General features: G+C 40.2%; 1 protein-coding gene across 3 annotated transcripts in view; it reads left to right on the forward strand.

Annotated features, from left to right (window-relative positions):
* Window positions 1-1,045: 1,045 nt before the first annotated feature.
* CD2AP (CD2 associated protein) overlaps window positions 1,046-27,195 on the forward strand; it is a 76,273-nt gene continuing 50,123 nt past the window's right edge. For 2 of the 3 annotated variants that reach the window (XM_072407439.1, XM_072407438.1), the window contains exons 1-2: window positions 1,046-1,241; window positions 25,427-25,587. In XM_072407439.1, coding sequence (XP_072263540.1) covers window positions 1,238-1,241; window positions 25,427-25,587 — 165 coding nt within the window. In that variant the 5' untranslated portion in view covers window positions 1,046-1,237. The remainder of the gene's footprint in view (window positions 1,242-25,426; window positions 25,588-27,195) is intronic. The other variant, XM_072407437.1, reaches the window with a different exon arrangement.

Raw genomic sequence — 27,195 nt, forward strand, 5'->3', positions numbered from 1 at the left:
TATTTTGTATTTGGTTTGATTCAAAATTTTAAATAAAGAATGTTTAAAAAAAAAAAAAAAAAAAGGAATACATTGGTGTCACCCCTGCCTGCTAATAATAATAAAAATAATAATCCTCAACTCACAGTACATTTGTCTTTTTATAATTCTCTGATTAATTACTTTACTATAACTTCCTTTAATTACTTTACTATAACTTAAAGTTTATTAGTTTTTCAATTATAAATTACAAACATTGGTAAAATAAACAACAACAAGAAGGTAAAGGAAACATAGTATAGGGGTCATCAAAAATAATTAAAACTGTCCAAAGTAGCCTAGATTTCCATATTCAAATAAAACCTGAGAAGTATTACCTATTCATTGTTATCTATACAAAAGGTTTAATCAAGAGTTATTATAACACACCCATTCTTCAAATCTTTCAGGTCCCCTTACTCTATATCAGAATTATCTCAAGTAACCAGGGGTGGTTGCCCGGGTATTTTATGGAAGACAGGCTACATTAAAAATCACAGGCTGCAAAATAATGGCGATCTGTAACTAAGCCCATAGAAATGAATGAAGAATGGTTGATGCTGGCCATCCTGCAGCCAACACAAACAATTGGTGAGAAATCAATATTAATGATATAATATTAATAATAATAAAAATTGGATGGCTGAGAATAGATCACCTCCTGATGTGACCCTCAGATATAGGATTGGAGGGTTATATTATCTCAAGAAAAGGGCACACATAGGTAAATCTCATCATTTACTATGTAATTTTTCCCCATGACATCATTGCTTTACATAATAAATAATATATAAAAATATAAACTATAAAATAGCTTGAGAAATGTAAATATTTCTGGCACTCTGTGACGTCATAACACCAGGCAGCCTGGAGGAGTCTCCCTGCTATTCACCTGTGACGTCACCACACCTGGTAACAGCGGCCAGCCGGAGTCTCCCTCTCTGGGAAAAAAAAAAAAGGAATCGAGCTTGGGACAGGGAAAGAGCGCGCTGATTGGCTAGAGCCTGACACGTGACGTCCGAGAGCTTCTAGCTGGCGTTCTAGGCTTCGTGGAAGCTGTGCGGCTGGCGGCGGGTTGTCAGCTCTGTGTCGGGAAGGAGGAGGAAGGGAAATACGGGAGTGGCCGGGACTGAAGGCGCCGCTGAGCGGAGTGGATGGGCTGAGGGAGCTTCCGGGCTAGCGAGAGGCCGGAGAGGGACTGCCTGCACCGGGCAGCAGCATGGGTGAGTGGAGCCCGGGGAATGAAGCCGGGGCCTGGGATCTGGAGACACACCTGGGCTGTCACATGACCATCCGTCTCTTCCCCAGGGGAAGGGGGTGCAGGGAAAGTCCTGAAGGCTCAACTTCTGCCCGGTCTATGGAGGGGAGGGAATGGGGGCATGATGATCCATAGAGGAGAGGGAATCTGGGCACAGTGATCCATGGAGGAGAGGAAATGGGGGCACAGTGATCCATGGAGGAGAGGGAATGGGGGCACAGTGATCCATGGAGGAGAGGGAACACAGTGATCCATGGAGGAGAGGGAATGGGGGCACAGTGATCCATGGAGGAGAGGGAATGGGGCCACAGTGAACTATGGAGGAGTGAGAATGGGGCATGATGATCTGTGGAGGAGAGGGAATGGAGGCATGATGATCTATGAAGGAGAGGGAATGGGGGCACAGTGATCCATGGAGGAGAGGGAATGGGGGCACAGTGATCTATGGAGGAGAGAGAACAGGGGCACGATGATCTATGGGCCCTTTGTTTAAATGAGCTGTATATAAGGGAGACCCTGCTAAACTAATATATGTGAGGGCTGCCATAGATTGTATGGACAGGGGGTGCAATGTGTACACAGAATTCCTGATCTGAGACCCACATTTGTATGAAGATGGTGAGACTGGTAGTGGACAGTCCAGAAAAGTCTGCTATATAAAGAAGGCTCTCAGATTGGGGAAGAGGAGGCTTCATTTTCTATAGTTGAGAGTTCTTCTACATTTGGGTATGAAGATGGACAGACTTGTAGTGAAGAGCCCCTCAAAGTCTGGTGTAGGACGAGGAGGTGATCCGAATTTCATAGTGAAGTTCCCATCTAAGCTTTATGTATGACCATGGTAAGACTTGTAGTAGAGGCCTCTCAAAGTTTGGTGTATGATGGGGAAGAGCCCCTTTAAGTTTGGTGTATAAAGACGAGGGGGTCTCCGATTATATAGTGGTGTCTCCTCCAAGTTTGGTGTATAAAGACGATGAGGTGGAGAACCCCTCTTAGTGCCTGATTTTTGCAGTGAGGTTTCCCTGTTCACCCCTCTTTGCATCTATCAATATTTTCTCCAAGTCTTCATTCCTTGCCGCATAGACCCAACACAAAGTTAGAAGTAATCTCTCATAGTGTGGAGTTTACCCATCGTGCTGGTCCCAGGAACAGGCAACCCCTTTGAAAACATTCCCAATTCTAATTTGTGTTTTTTCCATCACTTTCTATATGATAGTCACAAGTACACATTGTGTGGTGAATCTTCCCAATGGGGGCACAAGATTGGCAGGGGGGTAACTCTATCAAAGTGTGTGAATCTGCCATGTTCACACCAAGGTGACTCCTTGTAATGTCATTGTTCCTTTATATCAGTGCGTAGGGTGGGGGGTGTTTTGTTTACACCCCTCTAGGCTTTATTAATGAGGAAGAAGTTCCTATGTCATGCCTTGCAGTGACCCTCCTAAATTCTGCACAGCAGGTGAGACACCTGTCATGTTCTTTTGTAAGGGTGTGCGCGATTCTTTTATTTTAGATCAGCCATGTAATACCTTTGTTATTTGTTAGAAGTGGGTTTGTATCTCATGCTATGATTTGTGGTGCTGTCATAATTTTTTACTTTTGAAAGGTTGGATACTTCTACGCTTACTAAACTTTCTATTTAAAAATGTAGCGTTTATTAATCCAGCTTGGGTTGTTTAGTTATAGGAAACCAAGGAGGGTAAATAGGCATTTTTATAATTTGTCCACACATGCACAGTCCATGTCTCCTCCTAATATATCCGGGTATAACACTAGATCAGAGGGGCCATGATGGGCCCAGCTTTGTATTGGGTAAGCTGACTTGCTATAATATTAGTAAGGCTTCATTTAGGAGGGCACCCATCCCAGCACACTTTTGCACTGAATACTTGAGTCTTTTGCAGGAATTCGGGAATGCATCAGACACAAAGATCTGAATTGTGCTATTTCCTCTTATTGTATAGAGCAGTGCTCCAAGTTTATTGTTTTATACAGAGGCGGCAGAATAATTATGTCCTTAGATTTATTTTATTTTCAGTTTAAATGCAAATTGTTCTCTACAGACCCTAAAGGCTTTTTGGTCAATGTGTGATTCTTAGTGCGGTTCCGTCTTCTATGCCTCCATAGTCCTTATCTGAGAATTACTAAGTATAAGTGTCTGCATTCTTTTTCCATTTTATGGGTTGTAGGCAGAGCATGCTATGTTGAGAGGGTCATGTTTTTCCAGTGACTATATTCAATCCCTTTTTTCCAAATCGTTAACCTTTGCAATGTTTTATGCAGGTAATCTATATGGAGAGATTTCATTGTAGATCGTGCATAAGCAACGGAACAGTGTTACATGAAAGTTTTGGTGATATTCTAAATGAAAGTTGTATATTGTTTTTCGTAACAATTTTGATACCTGTGGTGTATAACTTTGAATAGTTTTAGTTGTGCTCGCTCTATGCCGATCCTAAAAGGGGAAACTTTGCAGGCACTTTTGACTGCTGCCAAAGCCATCTTGAATGGTGGGGCAGTTTTAGCTCAGTGTTAATGCAAATTATTGGGGCAGTTATATGGCTGCCTGGTATCTGCAGTATTCAGGCCGTGTCCAGCTATTCACTCCACTGCTCCCCTATCCTGGAAAGCTGATGTATAATAATTGCAGACCTGGAATACTTTTCACCTTTCAATATGTGAAGCCAGCCATGCTTTTATAGTTGGAGTGTGTAGTCTATCTGGTTAGCGGTGCAGGTGAATAAATCAGCTCTACAAATGGTGCTGTCCCATATTTAAAACAGAGCAGCTATTTCCTAAATGAAAGCCATTTTCAGAAAGAATTTTGTGCATGCTCGTCTGCTGTAAATTTTATTTTGTCTTTTGAACCCGAACGATACTTGTATACACTTTCCATGATATGGATCACTGCTGCTTTCCCCCACACATTTAAGTCTTTCTTATTTCCTTAAACATGATGAAAGTGGTAAATATGTGAATCTGAATGTACAAGCAATATAATAAAGCATGGGAAGGGTTAATACCTGGAATTTCCTACAAACCTGCACAATTCAAAGGATCTGACGAACATATTCATAAGTGTAAAAACAATCGTTATCCATGGATATAGAAGGCTCAACTCTTATGAACTAATCTTGGCTTTTTCTGGAAAAGGTATACTTGAACCTTTCCCTCTCGCCTTGCTGTGTGGTCCTAATGATCATAGGGAGGATTCGGAGCCAGGTATACTTTGTGATTTCTATATACCCCTAGCTGCTTTATTCTCTGGGCCTAATGATCTTTTTTATTGCCACTTCATTTTTTTTCCTCTAACAAGTTGTTGCGAACACAATATTTTATTCTGATAAGTGATTCATAAATTTATTATAATTCAAAATATAAACTCCTATATAAAATCTTGTGCCTTTTCACTTATAAATTCAGTATTGGCCAACAAAAGTGACATGGATTATATGGCATACCTGAACGCTGTAAGTGGTGCCCAAGCACTCCAATAGACATCGGTGGTGTAAATAATTCCACAAAATGCCACAATGTCAATGTTTGCTACAATTACATTATTTCCATGCGCTCATCACTGCATTAAATATTGCAGTTGGGGGCAATGAAAATGCTTTTGCAAAGGCTTCCTTGCTTACCAGTGGCCCCTCTATGTTCGTTCTTTGGTCAGGTCAGTAACAATATCCTTTGCCTCCAGGTCTGGAGGAATATATGATCTTCATACTCCGATCTGGCAGCCTGTTTCTAGGCCTGGCACATGATCAGACAAGTGACATAACCATTTTCCCTTAGAATCCTGGATTAGCCAGATTTCTTTGCTAGTTGCAGCAGAGGAAGAAACTGAATGGGAGCACTGGAAGGGTAAGCATAACAGGGCTGGGATGGAGGGTTCCTAAAATGGGGTTTACCAAGTATTGGTTGAAAGTGAATGGAAGTCCTTAATTCAGCGTATATGACTAGTGAAAAACAAGCATGGGGTTTATTTAATATTATTTTTAAACATAATTTATATAGCGCCAATACATGTTACGGGGTTGCAAATGACAGATACAGACAGTGACACAGGAGGAGGAGGAGAGGACCCTGCTCCGAAGAGCTTACAATCTAGAAGTTGAGCATTTGAGCCTCGTTATGAGTAAAACAGTGTTACACTACCACTAATGGCTCTGGTACGACGGTCCAAGTACCTAATCCAGTTCCTCCTTGATTGCCTCTCTCACACACCCATCCCAGACACTGCAGATCAGTCGGAGGGTGGCAGCAACAGGCAGACGTATCAATCAGAAAGCAGTGTGGACAGGTACTGATTGACAGCTGCAGAGTTGTATTTCAGTGACAATGTTGCCAGCTGCTTCCCACTAGCAACAAAAAAGCTGTAGGTGGGTGGCGGACCCAATTCTTCAGTAACCACCTAAAAACAGTCGCTGTCCAATAGGACATAAAATGCAATAGGGAAAGCTGTTTTTTTTTTTTCTTTTTCTTTTTTTTTCCTTTCTTTATTCTATCAACAGTATGTTTTAGCTGACTTAGCAAGAGGGTGACAGCATCAGTGTTCTGTAGTGATATTTGTTCTGAACGGCCTCTCAACACAACTTGCTGGCTGTCCTGCAGGCTCTGTGCAATGCCTTGCAGTAGGAAGACCATTCAAATCAATGGGTTGGTTGTCTGACCCCACAGCAATGCATATCTATGCCGGTGTGCTGCCTTGGCAGCTTGAACGTGAACCTACCCAAAAAGTAAATGGACTTGAAAGCGGACTCACCTGTCCGTCACAGGCACCACCAGCTTCATCCTCCTGTTCTTTGTTTCAATGTTTGGCCATCTTGACCTGGAGTCATGTAACTCCCACACAGGTATGGCGGAGAGAAATCAGTTATCAGTGTTACCCCCAGCCTGGTGCACCACCCGGCACTTTTTAGTGAATACCGGGCTGTTTTTTGGGTGGTTACTGAAGAGTTGGATTATAAAATGGGCTGACGCCCAGTTTAAGAAAATTTCTGGGCTGAAACTGGGTCAGGTTAGAATGTTTATGGCAGAAGGGAAATCGCCTGTCCTTTTGTGCAATAAAAACCCTGTCTGAGCCTAAATTTTAAAGTAGCACTTAAGATTGGCACAAACAAGAAAATGAAGGAATGACTGCCATACAAATCGCTGGTAATATTCTAAGGATAGGAATGGCACTAATGATATTTAATATCTAATTATGTGTCACATTTTATTGGAGGAAACAATTAGGTTGAAGAGCTGATGCATCATAACTATGACAAGGTTATTTTTCAGACAGGATTTAGTGTCATTCTAAGTACAGATTTCTTTTTTTAGTACATTGACACATCCAAACCGGTTTTGGAACTTTAAATGTAGTTAGTTTCCGTGTTATAGTGAAACCTGTCACCCCGGAAAAGAAAACATAATATTTGCTCTCCTTATCAAAAGTTTTATCAAAATTCATTGTAAAACTAACTCAGGTTTATATGGTATAAATTGTGAACATACACATTTCACATGTATATTTCATATATGTATTTTACAGCTAGCAGGCAGCACACTAGATTATTTTTCATATATGCTGCTACTGACTCATTTATTTGCTATGCAATGAATAGCCTGGTGTCATATGATTTGCTAATTATTTCCATTCACCACACATGAAAAAACAATTATAATAGGATTTAATATAAACATTGTAAAAAAGTTTTAATTCCAAAAAGAAACCAGGGAAATAGCACTGAACAAAAATAAATATATTCTTACAAGAGATGAAAGTAATGAGATGAATCCAGGGCCTGTGTCTGCTGACATGCGAAGTGTTATTTGATTAGCTATAATGCTGATCTTCTGGATATGATACTTTGGAGCCTGGACAAACCTAAAGTTCCACTTAAAACATTTGGCCTCAAGCAGGGCTTTATTGTAGAATGGGACCAGCGATGTCCCTTCTGCAATAGGCATTTCTACTCGCCTGATTGCACCACTGAACTAAAAAACAATTGCACATGTGTAGTCAGCGTTGTTTGCCAGGATACCCAGCATCCTTTGCACTTGTAGGGACTGAATGAGCTCCCATTTGTATGTGCAGGAGCTACGTCCCAGCCAAAGATTTAAACTAGGAAGAGAAGAAAGAAGATGATGGCTCTCTGCAACGGAACAGGTACAAGCGGAGTATATAGCCAGGTGTCGTTCTGTTTGAAGGGCCCCATATCAAAATGATCTCAGGCAGGTCATAAAGAGGTAATAGCAGGCACCCTGAGGAAGCACGTTTAATATTTAGAAGACATGGTAGAAAGTTTCTCCCAAAAAATACTAGCAAGTGTAGATTTTAGTTTAACAGCCTTTGATTATTATGGAAATTAAAGCATATGCTCCTGGGGACCTTGGCTGCTCTGTTTGGCTTTATTGGAGAATTCAAGCTGGGTATCATGTTTGCAAATAATGAAAAAGTGTTCATAGTTTTCAATGTTCAACCCAGAATTATTTAAAGCCAGGTGGAAAGAAATTGTAGGTGGGTGAGAGTACATGTATTGTGACGGAGCTCTTCAGTAACCTTCCAAAAACAGCTGGGTGGTTACGGAAAAGTGCCGGGAGGTGCACCCAGATTAGGGTGCTGGGGAGAACACTGAGAAGGGACATCGTCCCATTTTGCAATAAAGTGCAACTTTACGTTTGTCCAGGCTCCAAAGTATCAAAGCCAGAAGATCAGTAAGTCATCAATAACCACCAAATAACAGCCCGGTGGTTACTGAAAAGTTCCAGGTGGTGCGCCCAGCTGAAAGGGCCTGGGGAGAACACTGGTTCTCTTCAACCAACTCCCAACAACAATCCAGTCCTCTTCTGGAAAGTGAGAACATAGAAACCAGAATTCTACAGCAATAGGTAGTCTTATCTTTTAGAAATCAAGATATTTTTTATGAGGGAGGAATAACACCTTTGTAACGTATAACCAAGGGCCAAGATCATATATCATTATTGTGCAATTCTGTTTAATATTCCGGTAAATGTTGGCAGAATAATCTAAGGTATAAATATAAGGCAAGTTTGTGCATTAGATGGGGAGATAAGAAATTGAGTGCAATGATTAGCAGGAAGGGATACAGGAATGTGACGCCGACTCTCCTTGGATCCAGAGATTCCTGCTTGTGGTTTGATTAGGAGCTATTGTGTCAGATTCTGTTCCTGTATTTACAAAACACTTGTCTTTCATTCCATTGCTGTTTTGTGTGCGTTTCCTCAGTAGACAGCTGCCTCTGGTGTCACCGCTGAAAAGGGATTATGTTTACCACTGAAACATTGGATTATGATGCAAAGCCTTCCTTTGTAGATCAGAGGATATTGGGACTTTTCATTTCCTAAAGCTTGCTTTGCTTTCCTTTTATTTGGAAGTTTGATTTTGCTGCAGCAGAATGATCAGGTACATATAGTTTTGCAGTTAAAGGGCAGACAAAATCCAGTAATAAATAACTCGAATTTTGCTTAGGATACATGTACATTGGTTCTGGAGGGTAAAAAATCCATCGTGCAAATGTTATCTACTGGAAATACTGTGTTGTATGCCAGCTCAAATCTAAATTAAGTGCTTGGTGTGCATAACAGTTTTCTATTGACCACCCAAATAAAGCCTTACTTTTGCTATTGAAAACTTATGAGGCTCAAGCGTCCACAAACAAGGCTTGTGCAAACCTGGTCTCAAACCTTCAGATGAGGTGTACGGACAGGGACATTAATCTTCAGTATTTTCCGAAGAATTTTATTTAGGCTGTGTAGGAAGATGTAGGCAGGTGCCCCTGTTTTGTGGTCCAACTCTTCAGTAACCACCCCAAAAAAAAAACCAGGAAGTTACTGAAAGTTGCCGGGTGGTGCACACATCTAAAAGAGCTGGAGAGAACACCGTAACTTGATTATATCACAACTTTTGGAAGCATCTAAGGCCTTTCTAAATCACGTGGTATAAACTGTGTCCCACAGTAGCATACCATAACACAGGTCAATGTGTTTTTCATGCTTTGCCCTTGATTTTGTATTTGTGGTGCGATTCCTTCTCCAGAGAAGCCAGAAGCTACACTGCAACCCTGCTGCAAAGCTTCCATTCATTTAAACTATTTGTTGGGAGTGTTGGGTGAGCATGCGGTAAACCACTGAGTTAGCCTCAGTGTGCCGCTGACTGTGCAGCAACCATTTGCAAACTTGGTTGGTTGCATGGAAGAACAGTTGACCTTCAGTTTTGTTTTTAGGGACTAGGGTTCTTTTTGTGTTTTTTTTTTTTAGACTTAAAAAAAATCTTTTTAGAAGAAAAACGTGAGATTAATTCATTCACACATACATACATATATATATATATATATATATATATATATATATATAGTTATACTGTTTTACATGGTTTTCCTTTTTGGAGCTCTTGTTTGTGTTCTCATGTCATACTTCAATTTGCAGAGATTGCAGTCACAGTTCAGTTACTTTACTGTAAACGCTTTGCATTCTCTTCCTCATACTTGCACCTCCAGAGAGAACAGCACCAGTTTGTCTCCGTATTATTGTTCATGCTCTGTTGTTGCTTCCTTTTTAGTAACTAACTTCTGAAAGAAACTGAAGGGCAAAAATGTTTCCTGTCTGTGACTGAGATTGATATATTATTGTAATTTTCCCAAACATGCCAAACCTCTGTGGTCAGTTCCTCCTTACTGACATCAGATCCAGCAAGTTCACCTGTATGTGGATTAGGTTTACCAGAATGTGGAGGTCCTTTATTAAACAAATCAGTGAAATCATATGGGCTTTTGTTGATGGGTGATATTTTTCCTCATTTATTCTGAACTCAGTGGACCCTTCAAGGCAGCATATTCTCTCTAAAAACATTACATTTCAATGCTTAATAAAAAGGAAAGCAGATCCTGCAAACCCATCACATTGTATAGTGCTAATAGTCATATTTCACTTCCAATAGAGCATTTTGGAGTTTATCAACCAGGGTTCCACCAAAGGTCGCTAGGGGTCCCTCAAGCAATAAGAAATTTGTTTCTTCGAAGGTCAGATGCCACCGACACCAATGATCTTTTTTAGTTCTCTGTAAGGGTGACATTCTTCCCACTGATAATCACACTAACATACTGCAAGCCGTGGATATAGGAATATAGAAGAGGTTCCTTAACACCTTAAAAATATTGCAAGGGGTTCCCCATGTTAAAAAAAAAAAATAGTTGTGAAACCCTGGTTTAGATTTTTACAAAAATCAAATTTTAATTCTTTTTAATCATCGTATTGTTCTTCCCCAATTCAGGGTATGTTCTTACAAGATGTGTCTCAGCATTTTGTTGTGTTTTTCTAGCAGGCAATATACATGTACATAAAAGAATACATTGTTCTCAATGGAATGTGTTCCTACTAACATAGTGTTTTCTTGCACATTGCATTATGGGTGTGTTTACCTAAAGCATTCAGGTTAGGTGAATAAATACCTTACGGACCTCACCACAATACGTCTGCAAACCCTATAGCAAATTTTGTAACCAGTGGTTGCTGTGCTATCAAAGTTGTCAGACCACTGAAAGCTCCTGTTACGGATTTAAATTTTTTTTCCATGCCTGCTTTCTTCACAGACCTATCATGAGAAAGACCCTATGGATCCCCCCAAATCAAACACCTGGCACTTTGCACCAACCACCCGACTGTGTTTGGGTGTTTACTAAAGAGTGGGGTCATAATACAGGGACTGCCACCCACCTACAATTTCTTCCCACCAAGTTTAGAACAAAAATCTGGATTGCACACTGCAGTAGGACAGCATAAAAGTCTGCAGTTTCAAAAGGAAGTTGGCCAAAGCATCCATTTTCTTCTCTGATTATAGGTTACTGAAAGCATACATATGCTAACCTTTTTCACAATGCTAGTTGCCTGGCAGCTGGAGAGGCTTTCTGCATCCCACTGGTAAATAGTGGGGGGGGGTGGCTTATTTGTACATGGAGCTGTGCTTGAATCAATAAGTTCGATTAGATAGGTAGAAAAATTTCAGGAACTTATGCTCATCTATGATTCTATCAAATCTAAGACCATTCCAAATTCTGTCCCTCATTTGCCCTTCCTTAAAGAGGAACTAAACTCAAAAACGGTCATAACAAAAATATACACCTACCTTCAATCCTGCGGTGCAGTTGATCGGTCCGGAGGTCTCTATCTTCGGGCCCCGCGTCGTCCGGGTATCCATCTTTGAGCTGGCGCTCCAAGTGCTGCCATCTTCTCTTTTTCCGGGTTCTTCTTACTACCTGACCCGTCCCAGACGTTAGATCGTGTGACATAGTTCTGGAAAAAAACTTGAGGATCTCACTGTGCATGCTTTTTTTCCCCTTTTCAACAAAGGGCTCCTTCTGCCCATGCCTGAGTTGCTCGGGCATGCAAAGAAGGAGCACCCAAGACCTACCAAGATGCGTCATGTAGGTATCATGGGAGGCTTTGCCCTCCCAATCAGAATTAGGGGGTGCTGCACCCTTTTTTTTTTTTTTTTTTTTTTTTTTTTTTCACTTTTGTTCAATTCTGAGTTTAGGTACTCTTTAAAACTTCTCTGCAAACACCCCTACCTAAAAACTTCTGTATGCATGCTGAGAAAATACTATTCTTTCTTATAGAGAAACTGTCTGGTATTTTCCAAAGTAATGAAAGTGGAACTAAATTGGTGATTACTCCCCGTCCATTGTAAGGAGCCATCATCTTCATGTTTTTTTCCTGAAGATGACCTTTGTTTATCATGATTGGTTGAGTTGTAAGTTCATTCATTCCAAGCACATACAAGGGATGCTGGGATTGCTGGGCTACATGTGCAACACAGCACAATTTTACCAGCTTGACAATGATCAGGCACAATATACTCCCTATAAATTTGTAAGATGGCTGGAAAGAAGCTATAGGTGGGTTGTGACCCAACTTTTCAGTATCCACCCTAAAACAGCCAGAAAGGTACTAAAAAGTGCTGGGTGGTGCGCCTAGCTATAAGGTACTGGCGAGAACACCGAGACAGGTACCAACAGTTATTGCCTTTCCCTTTGTGCTATAATGACCTGCCTGAGTCGCCCATGTTAAGTAGGGTTTAAGTTCGACTTTAATGTGAATTTTATCTTTATGCACAGAAGTCTTTAAGATCAACATGGAAAGTTTCCACAGAAGAATGTAAGTTTAACCCATGGGCCACATAGCTTGTCACTGCAGGGATCGTAGACTGGTATTTACAAGACCTGCATGTGGGAAGTCATTTAAGATCACGTATGAGAAAAAAAAATTTAATTTGTCCGTCAACAGGGTTTATACATTATGACATTGAAGCTTACAGCTACTATCACCAGCTTTAAACTTAAGAGCCATCAGCAGCCTTGTGGGTTTTTTGTAGAATTGATAACTTGTCCCCCAGTCCACACCCAGCGACTGCATAATAAATTATATGCGCAACCAAGATATATGTACAGGAATTCTTATTGCAGAATACATATTGGGTATTATGGGGCATCTCCTAGATTGTAAGCTCTTCAGGGCAGGGTCCTCTTCGCCTTCTGTGTCACTGTTTGTCATTTAAACCCCTATTTATTGTACAGCGCTGTGTAATATGTTGGCGCTATATAAATCCTGTTTAATAATATAATTAATAATAATAATTTGAGTGAAGAAATATTAAAAGACTAAATTTAAGGTTAACCTTTAATAAATTGTAAAAGTGTCATGGCGTACATTGGCTCCAGGACAGAAGTTGATGGAAAATTCAGAAATTTCCAGTTATGGTCACAAGACCAATAGAAGGAAAGTCTTCCAATAAACTTGTTTGGTAATAACTGTCTAATGAAGGATTTCCCTCACTCTGACATTTCCTCTGAATTCCTATTGTTTCTCCAGGACAGGAATCGCACGGAAATGTCACAAGAAAACTGGTTTCAACCATTCTGTAGTCTAGTCAAAACAAAATAAGTTTTAGAATAAGATCTGCCGAAGCAAACATTGTATTTTTTTTTTTTTTTTTTTGTATGAAAGGACAAAAAATTACATTTAAACTCTAAATTTTCAGGGACCTCCTGTGTGCAGCTGTAGCAAAGGAACAGATATCAACATCATCAGCAGGTGTTCAGTATACGTACCAACGACTGACGTATTGTCATGTGTCCTGGCTGCTATTTATTCCCATCCACCCACAGACACCTGCAGAAACAAAGAGAAAAAAACAAGCATTACATATTTCTTAACATATACAGTATAAACTCTGTTTTTAATGAATTACGTCTGACAACCAGTATCATTAAACCTATTTTATCTGAGTCCACGTCCTTCCAGCCTGTGACTGGACATTGAAAGGAGAAGCAACACAGCGATCAGCTTACCTCTTGTCATGCTGCGTTTTCCTTCGATCTGCATGTTTCTTGTCAGTAGAAATTAATTGGCTGCTATTTCCTCCCACACTCCAACCCTGTTTCATATTAATGAGCAGGATTTATATAGCGCCAACATATTATGCAGCGCTGTACAATAAATAGGGATTGCAGATGACACACAGATACAGACAGTGACACAGGAGGAGAGGACCCTGCACTGACGAGTTTACAATCTAGGAGAGGGCCTGCAAGAAGCTGCTAAATAGGGAACATGCATGTTTAAAAAACTTTACTCGTTTGTTCCAGAGCGGACATCCTCCACTTCTTTCCAGAGCGGACATTCTCCACTTCTTTCATGTAGGAGAACCATTAAGTTACCTTTTAGGTCTTCAGGGAACCCCTGCTCTAATTAATATATCCACAGCACACAGTATAATAGTGTGGTGAGTGGGAAGTATTCTTACATAGCTGACCAGTGGGAAGAATGTCACCCTTATAGAGCCAAAAAGATCATTGGTTTCACTTAAACTAACCTGAGAGGCATAAATTGCTCAAGGGAACCCCCCGCAACCTCTGGCGGAACCCTGGAACTTCACATATCCTTGGTTGAGAAACAGTTTCATAGGATGGAAAAACCATAACAAGGCATGATGCAGTTTTGTTCCAACCGGTAATTTTTTTTTTTTCTCATTTCCGTATATCATTTAGATATTCATTATATCAACAATTTCAGGGGATCGAGCATTTCATTTACCCATTGATCATACTTTACTGTGTAACATATCAATGTTATGTCAAATCATAAAGTAATCAACTACAGGAGACCGATTTGTGAGCACTCAAAACTTCACAGGAACCAGAATTGACATTTCTATGCTGGATTTAGATCCTGACCCTGGATAACGCAGGAATAAAGAGTTCTATATTTCTTGGGGGATGAAGGAGCTATCGAAGACCCTGTGCTCCTTCCGATTATTGCAGGGCACCTGTGCGCTTTTATAGCATGCAAATAGTATATCGTTGTTCCATTTGCATGCTATAAACACCAAATGCATTGCCTATAGATTTAAAAGATAAATATGATGTTATGTCGGTTTTATTGGTGGCAAAGATATAGAGAATACTGAATGGGTGTTATGTATTCTGAAGATTCAGTGGTGAAAGAAATTAGTATTTGCTATATAGGAATCCCTCTAGTAATGTTTTTTGTTACTTAAGATTATGAAGATTATATAAAGTAGTTTGAAGCGTTTGAGACCTTGTGGAGGTATATAGAGCTCAGAAGAAAAAGGGGAAAAGAAAAGAATGATGTTGTGAGTGCTATTCCTGCCCTGCCGTCTAATATTTAGAGGTTTATAAGATATTAGTTAATAATGCTGTGATATTGTCAGATTTCAATCCATATCGATATGCAGAAACAAATTTACCATCATATAAATGGCAGAACGGTGGCTCAGTGGTTAACACTCTGGCCTTTGGAGTGCTAGGTCCCAGGTTTGAATCTCAGTCAGGACACTTCGGTTTCCTCCCACATTCCAAAAAAACATGGTTAGGTTTATTGACTTCTCAAAATGAACCTTAGACCATATTAAAGACATGGCAGATGTAGAGACATTAGATTGTAAGCAGCTTTGAGGGACAGTTTATAGTCCATAACTATACAGCGCTACGTAATATGTCAGCGCTATATAAATACTGTGTAATAATAAAAATAATATATTTTGAGGGTCAATGCAATTGAAACCATTTGCTAGATTGCTTATGCACTTGTTGGTATGAAGTAACACTTCTAAACCATTACCACGCTCCAAATGTCTTTCTATTCTTTCTCCTTCTTACTGGAGATCAGTTGTTATTTACCAGAGGTCAGAGACCTGACATACCGTACATTTAGACCTTGGTTGTGTGGTGTATGTCTGATATGCTCCCAAGGGTTTAAGGGACGCAAAGTTAGATATTTGGTACTGCCCCAACATTTGAAGTAATTCTGTATGAATGGGCTTTCAGTATTTTTTTTTTTTTTAAGCTGGGTGGGAAGCAGCTGTTGGTGGGTGGCCAACCCCCTATATATTGTGGGGGGGGGGTTACTAACTTTTTAGTAACCACCCAAAAACAGGCGGGTGGTTATTGAAAAGTGCAGGGTGGTGCACCCAGCTAAAAAAGCCTGGGGATAATACTTGGCTTTGCTCTCCTACACATGGGAAATAAGTAATTGGGTGGTCTATAATTAGGAGTCACTGATTCCAGACCGACCTCATACCTGCTCCTTGTTTTCTGCAGTCATCCCAACTTCTATATTAGCGACAGACTTCCTGGAACAAGTGTGCAGTAAGGGAAATAATGGTGTACCCGATATACACATACGTAATAATTACAGGCATGGAACATGCTAAAACAAATGAACTATAGCTGTTCCCCTATCTATATTCCAGTAGATGGGGAATTCTCTCATAGGGTGGAAAAACACTTGAATTTTAGTTGAAGGCTGCAGTTTCAGTGATCCCTTTTGTGCCGGTTTCGTATTAGATGTTTGTCACAGCTGGAAAAAGAAACATCAATGTGTGTGGGCTGGCTTTAGACTTTGGAAAGGGGTGAGGTAATTGTGTTTACCTAGGTCATGTGAATAAGGAAGGGTTTTTACTGACCAAATACCTGTTTGGTGAGCACAAAGGCCACTAAAGATAAGCAGATAGCTTTGTTGGCTCTGGACCTTAGGCTTCAGTGCCTGTAAATGCCAGTCACACAGAGAAGTGGGGTAATACAGGTGTGTGTGTGTTTTCCTTTTTATAGAATATGTTCCTGAAGTCACTTTGCACGCATCCTCAATTTTCTTACAACAGTTCACCTTTCCTATTCTGTGCTCTACTAACGCTTAATTCTTAAAAAACAAAACTATATTTTTTACGGCTATATATTCATTGGATTCTGTGCAATTCAAAGCAAACCTAAAACTGCCTTGCCTTATGCCCTTAAAGCACATTGTTTTCATGAAACAAGGTAACCCCACTGAAAGTCGCCTCTGGTTCTACACGAAATCGTGTGATTGTGTACATGAGCCAGTGTTCTACCCAGAGCCTCTTAACTGCGTGCACCACTCGGCACTTTTCTTTAATCACTCGGCTGTTTTTGGGTGGTTACCCAGGAGTTTAGTCACAATACATTGGCTGCCACCTGCCTATAATTTCTTCCCACCCGGTTTAAATAAATAAATTTGATGAACACTGTGCGCCATTTAAATGGCAGTAAAGACCCCTAAAGGAGTTTTTTGCTTATTGCTTAGTGCCCAACACCACTATTACAGCGTTTGGTACTTCAGACCAGATTCCACTTAGCCATATGTTGAAACATTGCCTTTTTGCAATGTCATTTGGCCACATGAGCCAGCTCTTTTTCTTTTTTTCTTTGTTTTTTTTTTTTTGGATAGATTTGGGAAAAACTGAAACCCTTGTTGAGTTTTTATTTCTTTACTAGGTCCTTGACAGAAGTAGTAGTGATGAAAAATCTAAAATAGACACTCAACTATTGTGATACACATTCAGTATTCTTTTAAAGCTGGGTCTGATGAAGCTGTAGGCAAGTGCTGGGTGGTACGCCCAGCTAAAATGAGCTGTGGAACCCTGATAATCCCCCCCCCCCCCACACACACACACACACTGAGCAAAGTGACAGTGTCTCTTTGTATGTGTTCTATTGTTTGTGTTTTAACTACAGAGATTTGTGGACTAACCAGACAAACCGCTGGATGGTGCACTGTATTTGACCTGCACATGCCCCACCATTGCTGCTTAATGCTGTTGAGATAAAATTTTTAGGACCTTTAAAGTTTGCATAACCTTGCCATAGAATCAGTAAATATGCTCAACCCTCCTGCACATATATACACTGCCTATCCAATAAGTCACGCACTTTAACATTTTTGTAGCGTCACCTTTAGCTTTGGTTACAGATAAGTTAATGTACTTTCACAACATTTTTTTCATCCAGAATTTCATTATTTTTCACCAACATCATGTATTGGTGACGGATGAGTTAGTTCGCTGCATAAAATGCAGACTTTATACAGCAGTCAAATTTCTTTATTCACCAATCACATCCCACTGATTCCAAATGGAGTCTGAACTTTGGTAGCCGAAACCATTCTTTCATATTTTGAGCCATCCTTGCATTGTCATCTGGGAATATGCCCTCATGGAAAAAATATCTATTGTTGGATAAACCTGGTCATTCAGTAAATTAGGTATTTAGCGGAGTTCATTTATAAGCCTGTGACACTGCTGAACCTGACCTACGGAAGCCACTCCAGATTATAACACTATACCCACAGGCTTGGGGAACTTTCATTGTTGGCCAGGTGGTATAGGTTATAACTAAAGATGGAGTTTTAGAAATGGGGGAATTAAAATTCTGCAAGGCTTATTTATTTTGCCAGTTATATAAATAGCATGGATAATCTGTAGCAAATGTACATCACTTAAGGTATATAAAACAAATCTGCTATGCAAAAATACTGTTGATTAAAACATTTTGGGGAACTTGTGGTACCTCCATGTACCTGTAGGTACTTTCCAGTCTCCATCGGTGTGTCTGAATGCCAGGCCATTATAAAGAGCAAATTTTTTCACTTCCTGGTAACGGTAAACATTACTGCTACCTTCCACACATTACTATTGACCAGAGGGCAAGCCTGTTATGATAGGCCAGTAAGTATGTATGTGAGGGATAGGTAAAGTTTGACACAATTAGGACATTTTGAAAATTTCTGTCAGTATGTCCCAGTATCTCAACACAGTGACATGCATTTTGGGAGTGATTTGAAGTTTTTTTTTTTTTAAGTCACATTTAAATTGGTAATTATCTCTTCATAAGTTGCTTTTGTCTCGTCTTCGTGGGCATACTGTCTGATTTTTCCCTGAACTTGATAATCCAGTTTATGTGTGTGTATATGCTCATTAAAGGTTTGTTTTTTATGACTTTACATAACTCCCAGCTGGCATTTTTACAGCTTGGAATTGCCAGCAAATAAGGGCAGAGAAGCAGTGGTATGACAGTGGCAGACATGATGTAGTTATGTACTTATGATCAAGTGTTTTTTTTTTTTTTTTTTTTGGGGGGGGGGGGGGGGGGGGGCGGGGCAATAACAAGTTTAAACCCCTCCCCCCAAACATACACACCCATTGTGTGCTACTTCCCCACCTCTTAGATTATAAGCTCCTTATGGGCAGGGTCCTCTCTTCCTATGTTATTGTTTGTATCTGTCATTTGCAACCCCTATTTAATGTTTAGCTCCGCGCATTATGTTGGCACTTAATAAATCCTTTTTAATAATAACTAAAGTGTATCAAAAGGTCAAACTTTATTTTTTTTGGATAGATCAGTGAGGGTTTGAAACCTCTGGTTATTGTTTGTCTGTGTCGGTGATATGGTTTACTAGTATTCTCTTGGTGCCATTTTCTACCGTTACAGAAAGTCGGGACAGTCTAAAATTTTGAATTGCCTCCAAAAATTTACGAATCTTCTGATGGAGAGACTTCTTCCAGTGATAACTGTCTGAAAGTTGAACTAAACTGAAAAATAAAAAAAATCATACCTTTTTAATTCTGCAGATCCCTCGATGGCGCTGGAGCTTTCCTCGGTTGCCGCCCTGAAACTCTTCTTTGTTCTAGGAAGTTCCGGAGGCAACCATGTTCAGTTGTTGCTATCTACTACATCTTGCTATGCCACCGGTTCTCGCAATGCGCAGGTGCGAGATCGAGGGACGTAGTCTGCTGGAAAGGGGAAAAAATGAGAGCCGAATTCACTGCACATTCGTGAGATCGGCATCTCTTTCCCCTTAGTGAAGGAAAATGCCCCTTCTGCGCATGCATGATTTTTACTTTATATGAATGGGTTGTCTACCATTTATGTAAAGTAAAAATATTGAGTTTAGGTCCGCTTAAGAGGGTATTTTATTTATATTAGAGATTTTCTCCTACTTCCTCTTGTGAATGAGAGTAAGTGAAGGGAAATCTATCCAGTGGGAACAAAAATAGACCAAACATAGATTTTAACCATTACACACTCTATTCAATATAAACGTGTTTTGGTTTTAGATATCCATTGGAAAGAAATATTTCATCTATACCAGAACAACATTAAACCTGCAAATATTCTTGGATGTAATATGTAATGACGAGGTTAAAAAAGTCCATTCGATGTCTCTCTGGTAAAACATATATGCTTTCCCTCTGAACTCCAGATGTAATCTGGGTGACTGCTGACGTGGAGCATGCTGTGTGTTCTCAGTACTTTCCTAGCTGGGTTTTATGACACATGCTTTTTAGGGATATTGCATTTTTCATGGCCTTTTTTAGGCCAGATTATGTGTTACTAATCTTTTGTTAAAATAACCTGAAAAGTTAGATTTGTTTTGTTTAGAAAATGGGAGCAATGATAAGAAAGGGGTGTAAAAGGCTGCAGAAGTGTACTAGCCAGCAGTAACAACAAACAAAAGTAAACCCTACTAGGATAACTAGGGCTACATACACGTGAGAATTGTCATTGGAAAGGATCTTTCATGATCCTTTCCAATGACAAAGACCAAACGATGCATGAACAAGTGCTGTACATACAGCATCGTTCTGCTCTATGAAGGGGGGAGACTGAAGGAGCGGCACCCCGCTGCGCTCTCTCCTTCACTTGCTAGATGTGGATCTGCCAGGACGAATCTAACGACGTCGGGCGGCCGCTCTGCACACGTCAGATGCTGGTCGATACTAACCCTGAAATGATAATCCGAAGAAAATCACCTGACGTGTGTACGTAGCCTATGTTATATTGCTGTAAGATTTGATGGAAGTCAGACCAAGAGAAGACCACATCCAAAGTACGGGCAGGGTTGGGGAACTTAAGCTGCAAATATACATGCAGTCACGATCCTTTCCAACGACTAGCACTGCACGAGACATGAACGAGTGCTGTACATACTGCACCTTTCTGCTCCATGCAGAGGGGAGGGGGAAAACGACAAATCGGCACTCCATTGCGCCCTCTTCCCATTCCCTTGCATTAGGATCATTAGTCGTCCATCGTCCGTGGATCCGCCAGGACGGTCGTTCATACGATGGACTACTGGCACTGTACACACGCCAGATTCTTGCCCGATATTGGCCCTGAGAGGATTATCGGGTGAGAACCGTTGGACGTGTATATGGGAGCAATCGCGAAAATTTATTGACAGAAATTTTATATCTGCATGCAGCTTTGGTGTGCCATCTTTAGTAAGAATTTACTGTCCCCAGCTGCCCTGAATCTTACGCTCTACCCAATTTTATGGAGAACTTGACAATGCACTAAGCTTTCCAAAGGAGGGAACGGAGAGTATATGTGGGTCTGGCTAAAAACATTTTGTCAACTTGCCCTACAGCTTTGTGGGCGATATATTGCTGAATGGGTTGACGGGAAGTACAAGACATAACGGCAGTGGCTGTAGTCAGGGCAGGACATTGAATGTGCAACTGTGCCAAAATTAAAAGTTACATGTTTAGCAAAAAGCAATACTAAAAAAACAAACAAAAAAAACACAACCTAGAAATTCTGCTAGTATTTAGCTTCTGCCTCTCAGATGTGTAACGGCTTTCATTGCCTGTTCTATACCTGTTTTCTGGTCTGTTAAAGGCTCTGAAACTTCCTAGGGAAGTAAACACTTATCCATTGGTGGATTTTCTATAAAAAATGTTTGGCCCATGCTTCATGTTATAGCAGACCTAAAATGATGTATGAGGAGAAGATACTACTAGGAGGTACTTAAACTGGCATGTCTTTCTATGCCCTGCTACAACTTTACATAGTGAGCATCATGTTAATTCCTGTTTCACAGTGCAAAGTTGTCATGACTCGGGTTATGGGACCCAATAAACAACGTTCATATAGCGCAACTATAAGTAAAAAGCTTTGGGGATACCTAATATAATGTTGTATTTAGTTTATACTGCTCAGGAAGTAAAATAAAGGAAATAAAAGGGAGAACTTACCACAGTAGAACATCGTCAATTAATCTTCTGGGATATCAATTTGTCAATTTAGATGGCTAATTGTAAATTACTGACAACACAAGAGAACAATTTAGGAGAAAGTTGTCATCACATAACAGGAAGGATCAGAGCCAGGCATTACATGACATGATTTTAATAAAAATAAAACGCGGTGATCATGTGATCACTGAGTTTTATTTTTATTAAAATCTGCACATTTAATACATTGATAACATTTGCATGTTTAAATGATTCTATCAGATTATAGTGATTGGGTTTTTGGATCTACTTCCATGTAACGTTTGTATTTTTTTTTTAAATTGTGACTTTCTGTTGTTGAAATCTATAAATGGCATGATGGAAGTGAAACTTGCCGAGTGTCTGTACATACTGGGTGCATGCAATTCATCTACCAAAATTCTCAGACTTCCCAGTTAGTTCTCATTATTCTGCTGAGATTTTTTCTGCAAATGGCAAAAAAATTTAAAGCACACTTTTATGTAATCTGTTACTATATATTATGTAAATGTAGCTATATATTATCCTAATGTTATACCTTGGTTACATAACAAAGGATTCCCAGGGCATTAAATGTTATATACAGACACCACTGGAGAAGCAGCCTGATGGGCTTTGGCTTTGTACACATCGGATGATTCTCGCCCACTGTAAATGGTTGGGGTCGTCTTGAGCAAGAATCTGACGTGTACAGAGGTTGCCCAATGCCCTTATGGATCCTTTCTGATGAACCCATAGATGATTGATGGTGAATTACTTTAATACAGATCAAGGTAGAAGAGCACAGCAGATGGCTCACCCAGTGTTCTACCCAGCCTCTTTTAGCTCGTTCCCCTCCTCGCTCGTTCTTCCCCCTCCTCGCTCGTTCTTCCCCTCCTCGCTCGTTCTTCCCCTCCTCGCTCGTTCTTCCCCTCCTCGCTCGTTCTTCCCCTCCTCGCTCGTTTTTCCTCGCTCGTTCTTCCCCTCCTCGCTCGTTCTTCCCCTCCTCGCTTGTTCTTCCCCTCCTCGCTCGTTCTTCCCCTCCTCGCTCATTTATGCATTGTGGAGTCTTTTATCGTTGGAACGGATTGCAAAGGATCCGTTCCAACGACAATTATTGTAAGTGTGTATGCAATTAGTCTCTACAATTTTTTTTTGGTCAATGTTGTCTTTAGCTGTTGAGGCCTGTGAATGGAAGGCATTTTTAAATTTTTTTCTAGGAAGCCATTCCAAAAAAATTAAAGGAGGCTAGCTAGATAGAAAACAAAACCACTATATATACAGAAGATATATTCCTATACGGAGTTGCATTGTGCACTGTGCAGTAATGCTTTGTTTTGGGGTAAAATCATTGGTTTTGATATCTATCCAGATTGAATCAGTGATGACATTGTTTACGGTCACTTGTGTTCAGCTTTGCATTGGCAAGCGTTGACTTCTTGTTTTAATAGTTTTGCTGACACATGCAAACCAGTTCAGTTCTACTTTCACTTACTACTAAACTAAACTTTATCAACCTTTTTATCCCTGAGGAACCCTTGAATTCATTTTCTTGTCTCCGGCAACCCTGTCAAACATATTTTTTGGGGGCCAATAGAGAAAAATTGGTGGTCAGTGGAAAGAATATTCGCCTACAGTGGTGGCTATAATACCAACCTTCCAGACCACTGCAAACATCAATCTCATGCAGGTGGCTACCAAGTGGTGTTTGCTCCAGGACTATTCAGCCGTCATAAAATAAAGTGGTCAGTCACAGAAACCCTGGAGTTTCATGGAGCCCTGGTTGAAAATAACCATTTTCCTCCAAAACTTCTAAAACTTTTGCTGTATGGATTTGGACCCTTTTGTGTATTGCATCCCATAGATAATGAAAAAAAAATGAGCGCTTCTTATTAATGCCTTTCTGTATGAGGCACAATGATGGGTCAAACTGGCTATCACCGTATTGTTTTAAAATGCCATGCAATCATTATGATGACCATACAAATCATGTGATTGGAAACAGAACAATATGACAGACATTTCCAAAACATCTAGTGGTTTTCTTTGTGGATGTTTTCATATCTGCAACAAGGCTTTTATTTTAATTGCATATCTTCTGAGCTGGTGGCATCTTTGAGAGGAACAATAAATGTGGGTGATGGGGGGTTAAAGAACTTTAAAATGAGCTAATGGGCTTTAAAGGAAAGGTTCTCTTTCCATAATGGCTATAGTAGGAATCTGTATTTTCCCCAGAAATTGTTTTAAGCTGGGTGGGATAATGCTGTGGCCAGGCGGTGGTTACTTTGAGTCCAAACCACCAAAAAAACTGCGACCAGCAAAAAAGGGTTGGGGAGAACACTGGGTATCCTAACTTTAGAGCTTATTGTTATCATTTGTCCCTGGAGGAGTCTCAGAGGTCTTTAATTTGGTCTTTCAATATATAGACATTGAAGAATTACCTTTTTTTTGTGAACACCACAGCATAGTTTCCCCAGCAAGCGAGTCCTATTCCTGCAAATACTTGGCACCTTCCGAATTCTTCCTCCCAAAGTCAAGAAGAGATGAGTGTTTAGTGTAAGGAGTTCCCCTTCCAAACCTGAGATCCACTTTGGTTGTACCGATCCATTTTTGCTGAGGTCACAAATTTGAGTTTATTCCCCTTTTCCCCTCATCCCTTCTTGAATCTAAAACTAGGTCCCAGATTGGCATCATTGACCTAGCATAGCTTTCCATTTGGTTTAATGGCCCCATAATTCCTTGCTGCTTTTTATGTTGTGACTAAAGGAATGGAAATAGGAAAGGCATTGCTGTTCCTGAGCAGCCATTCTCTACCTTTTTGCCGTTCACTTTTAATGTCCATTAGTTGCCCTGATTTGAAGAAGGGGCTATTTGACTTGCGGACATTCAAACTCACAAACTCACTCATTTTATTTTGATTATTTTGATAAAACCACTTTTGCTGATCTCTATAAGAAAAAATGCAGTTCCTGAAAACCTCTGGCTCCAGTACTTCCTGAAGTTATGTGCACATCAAGACGATTGCCGTCTGAGACAAATGGTCGAGCTCAGGTCATTCCGGGTGAAGAACTAGCATTTTTTCAATTATTATTATACAGTATTTATATAGCGCAGACATATTACTCGGCACTTTACAAAGTACATAGTCCTGTGACTAGCTGTCCCTCAAAGGGGTCACTACAGGGCTAATGTCCCTACCAATAAGCCAGTTAACCTAATTGCATGTTTTTGAAATTCTTCTTCCAGGTCACTGGTTTAAGGAGAACTCTTTGACTATCTTTTAACGTTTGATATCAATACACCGATCAAATATTAGTCCATGATGCCAGTCCTGTGTTCCATTGACATTCCCAAGCAGCGTTTCCTAACATCCTCTAGCCAGTGTTGGTGTTTTCCACCATTACTTAGTATATGGCTAGCATTAGAATGTGGAAAAACCAGAGGATCATGTTGACGCCCTGACTGCTGGTAATGTCAGCAGGAGATCGTCAGTAACAGCTTCTGTGTTTATTTTGTGATAGGTTTATTGCAAATCTCAGTGGTTGGTATTTTATCTCCCATCTATTCACTTTTCCCCTAGAAATATGACCAAGTCTTGTAAATTCTTGTTTGTCACTTTGTGGCAATAAAACTGATTTACTTACCTGTTTTCATATATTGCTTGTTCATGTTCTGGGCTGAAAACATTTCTAGCACATCACATTTTTTTTCATCATTTAATTTGTCATTTCTTATTAAATGATTGAAATTGTAATTGTATATTAAATGATTGCTTTTACTTATATATTAATTTTTGTATTTCCGTGCAGTTGAATACATTGTGGAATATGATTATGATGCGGTACATGATGACGAGCTGTCCATACGAGTGGGGGACATCATCAAGAACGTGAAGAAACTGGACGAGGAGGGATGGCTGGAAGGAGAATTGAACGGAAAACGAGGAGCTTTTCCTGATAACTTTGTTAAGGTATGTTAGTTTTTTTTCCTATGCTACAGGAGACAACTTGCATAGCTTAGTTTGTGAAAGTGCTCTCTTATGGCTCTTTTAGACCCCTGATGTGAAAATTTGGGTCAGTGAACTGTTGTCCTGTCTGTGGAGCTCTGTGCATTGTTTTAATCTTTTTGTTTTACAAGTAGGCAGATGACCTTTCTGTCTTTCCTTTATCATCCACCAGGGGAAGAGATAACCCAGCAGCAAATTGTTACTTTTACTGAAGTTGATGCTGGTTTAATCTCTGTACACGCAGATGATTATTTAGCAGATGATTATCACTATAGATTACTGGTCCTTCTTGTCATGGGCAAGAGTCTGACGTGTGTACAGCGATCGCCCGACATCGTCCTGGGATCTGTCAATTTGGGTCCAGGAACAATCCCTATACAAGCCAGGGGAGGAAAGCACAGTGTGGCGCCGCTTGCTCTTCCTCTCCTCTCCATAGAACAGAATGGGGGATGTGAGTACATGGCTTGTTCATTCATCAGTCTCTGGAAACAATCATGAAAGACTGTTTCCAGTGGCAAAATGTATGTGTGTACACATTTGTTATGTGTTAGCATGGCTGCCTGTATTCCCCCAGTACAATCACACGCAAGGCTGGATATACAAAATGATGCAAATAGAGGCTAAGGGTTAGCCTTGTCAGTCTTTAGCCAAAATTGAAGAAACTAACTGTCAGGATCAACGGGTATTTTACAAATGCAAAACATCCCCTATGCTACTATTTTTTTAGGTAACTACAGTGGAACCCTGGTTATCCGGAACTCAGTTATCTAAGATCTGAGTTCCGGAAAAACCGGGGTTCTCCGACTGTAAAGAAAGCAGAGCAATCAGCAGAGCTCCACTCATTGCTCCGTGATTGGCCGAGGAAAGGGAAACCCTGATGACACTTGAGCCGTCATCAGGGTTTCCCTTTTCTCAACCATTCAGCACTAGAGGTGAATGGGGACAAGTTATCCAGAACCGGCCATTTCCCATGGGTGCCGGATAACTGAGGTTCTTTTGTATTGGTACTTAGATTTAACATCCTTTATGTGGTGTTGAGGGCCTCATGGATTGTTTTTCTTTTTCAAATGGTAGATGGTCTAGGAGAATGGGAAAGGAGAATAGGAAAGAATAGAGCGCAGTAATGTATCAGTCCATTATTATTTATTAAAGATGAAGTATTGTCTTCTCTGATTTAATATGTCTTTTTTTTATTGAGTACATTTTGTTTTTTGGTTTTAATGTTAGGCTGGGTTTGTGTAAACCTGGCTTAAGCTCCTGGGATAGCTGTGATCTGACAATATTCTTTGTCTTAGTTTCTGGAATGCTAAAATTTATTCAGCATTAAATGCTCTGGTTTGCTGACATTATCAGGTCATAATATTAGTGTGGTTTTAGTGTGCAATGTCAATGACCAATTTCTTGCTGGATCCACATTTCAGACCTAGATAGAATTCCCATTTCCAATTTGTTTGCTGGCTTGTTTTAATGTGAACCAAGTCTACAGTTCATCTGCACAGCCACCTGCTGGTGAAACCACTTATTGCAGCACCTTGTGCCTCATAGTGTTGGAAAGGTACAATCAAGCCTTCC

This window comes from Pyxicephalus adspersus, chromosome 4 (genome assembly GCF_032062135.1).
Source record: "Pyxicephalus adspersus chromosome 4, UCB_Pads_2.0, whole genome shotgun sequence".
Lineage (NCBI taxonomy): Eukaryota > Metazoa > Chordata > Amphibia > Anura > Pyxicephalidae > Pyxicephalus > Pyxicephalus adspersus.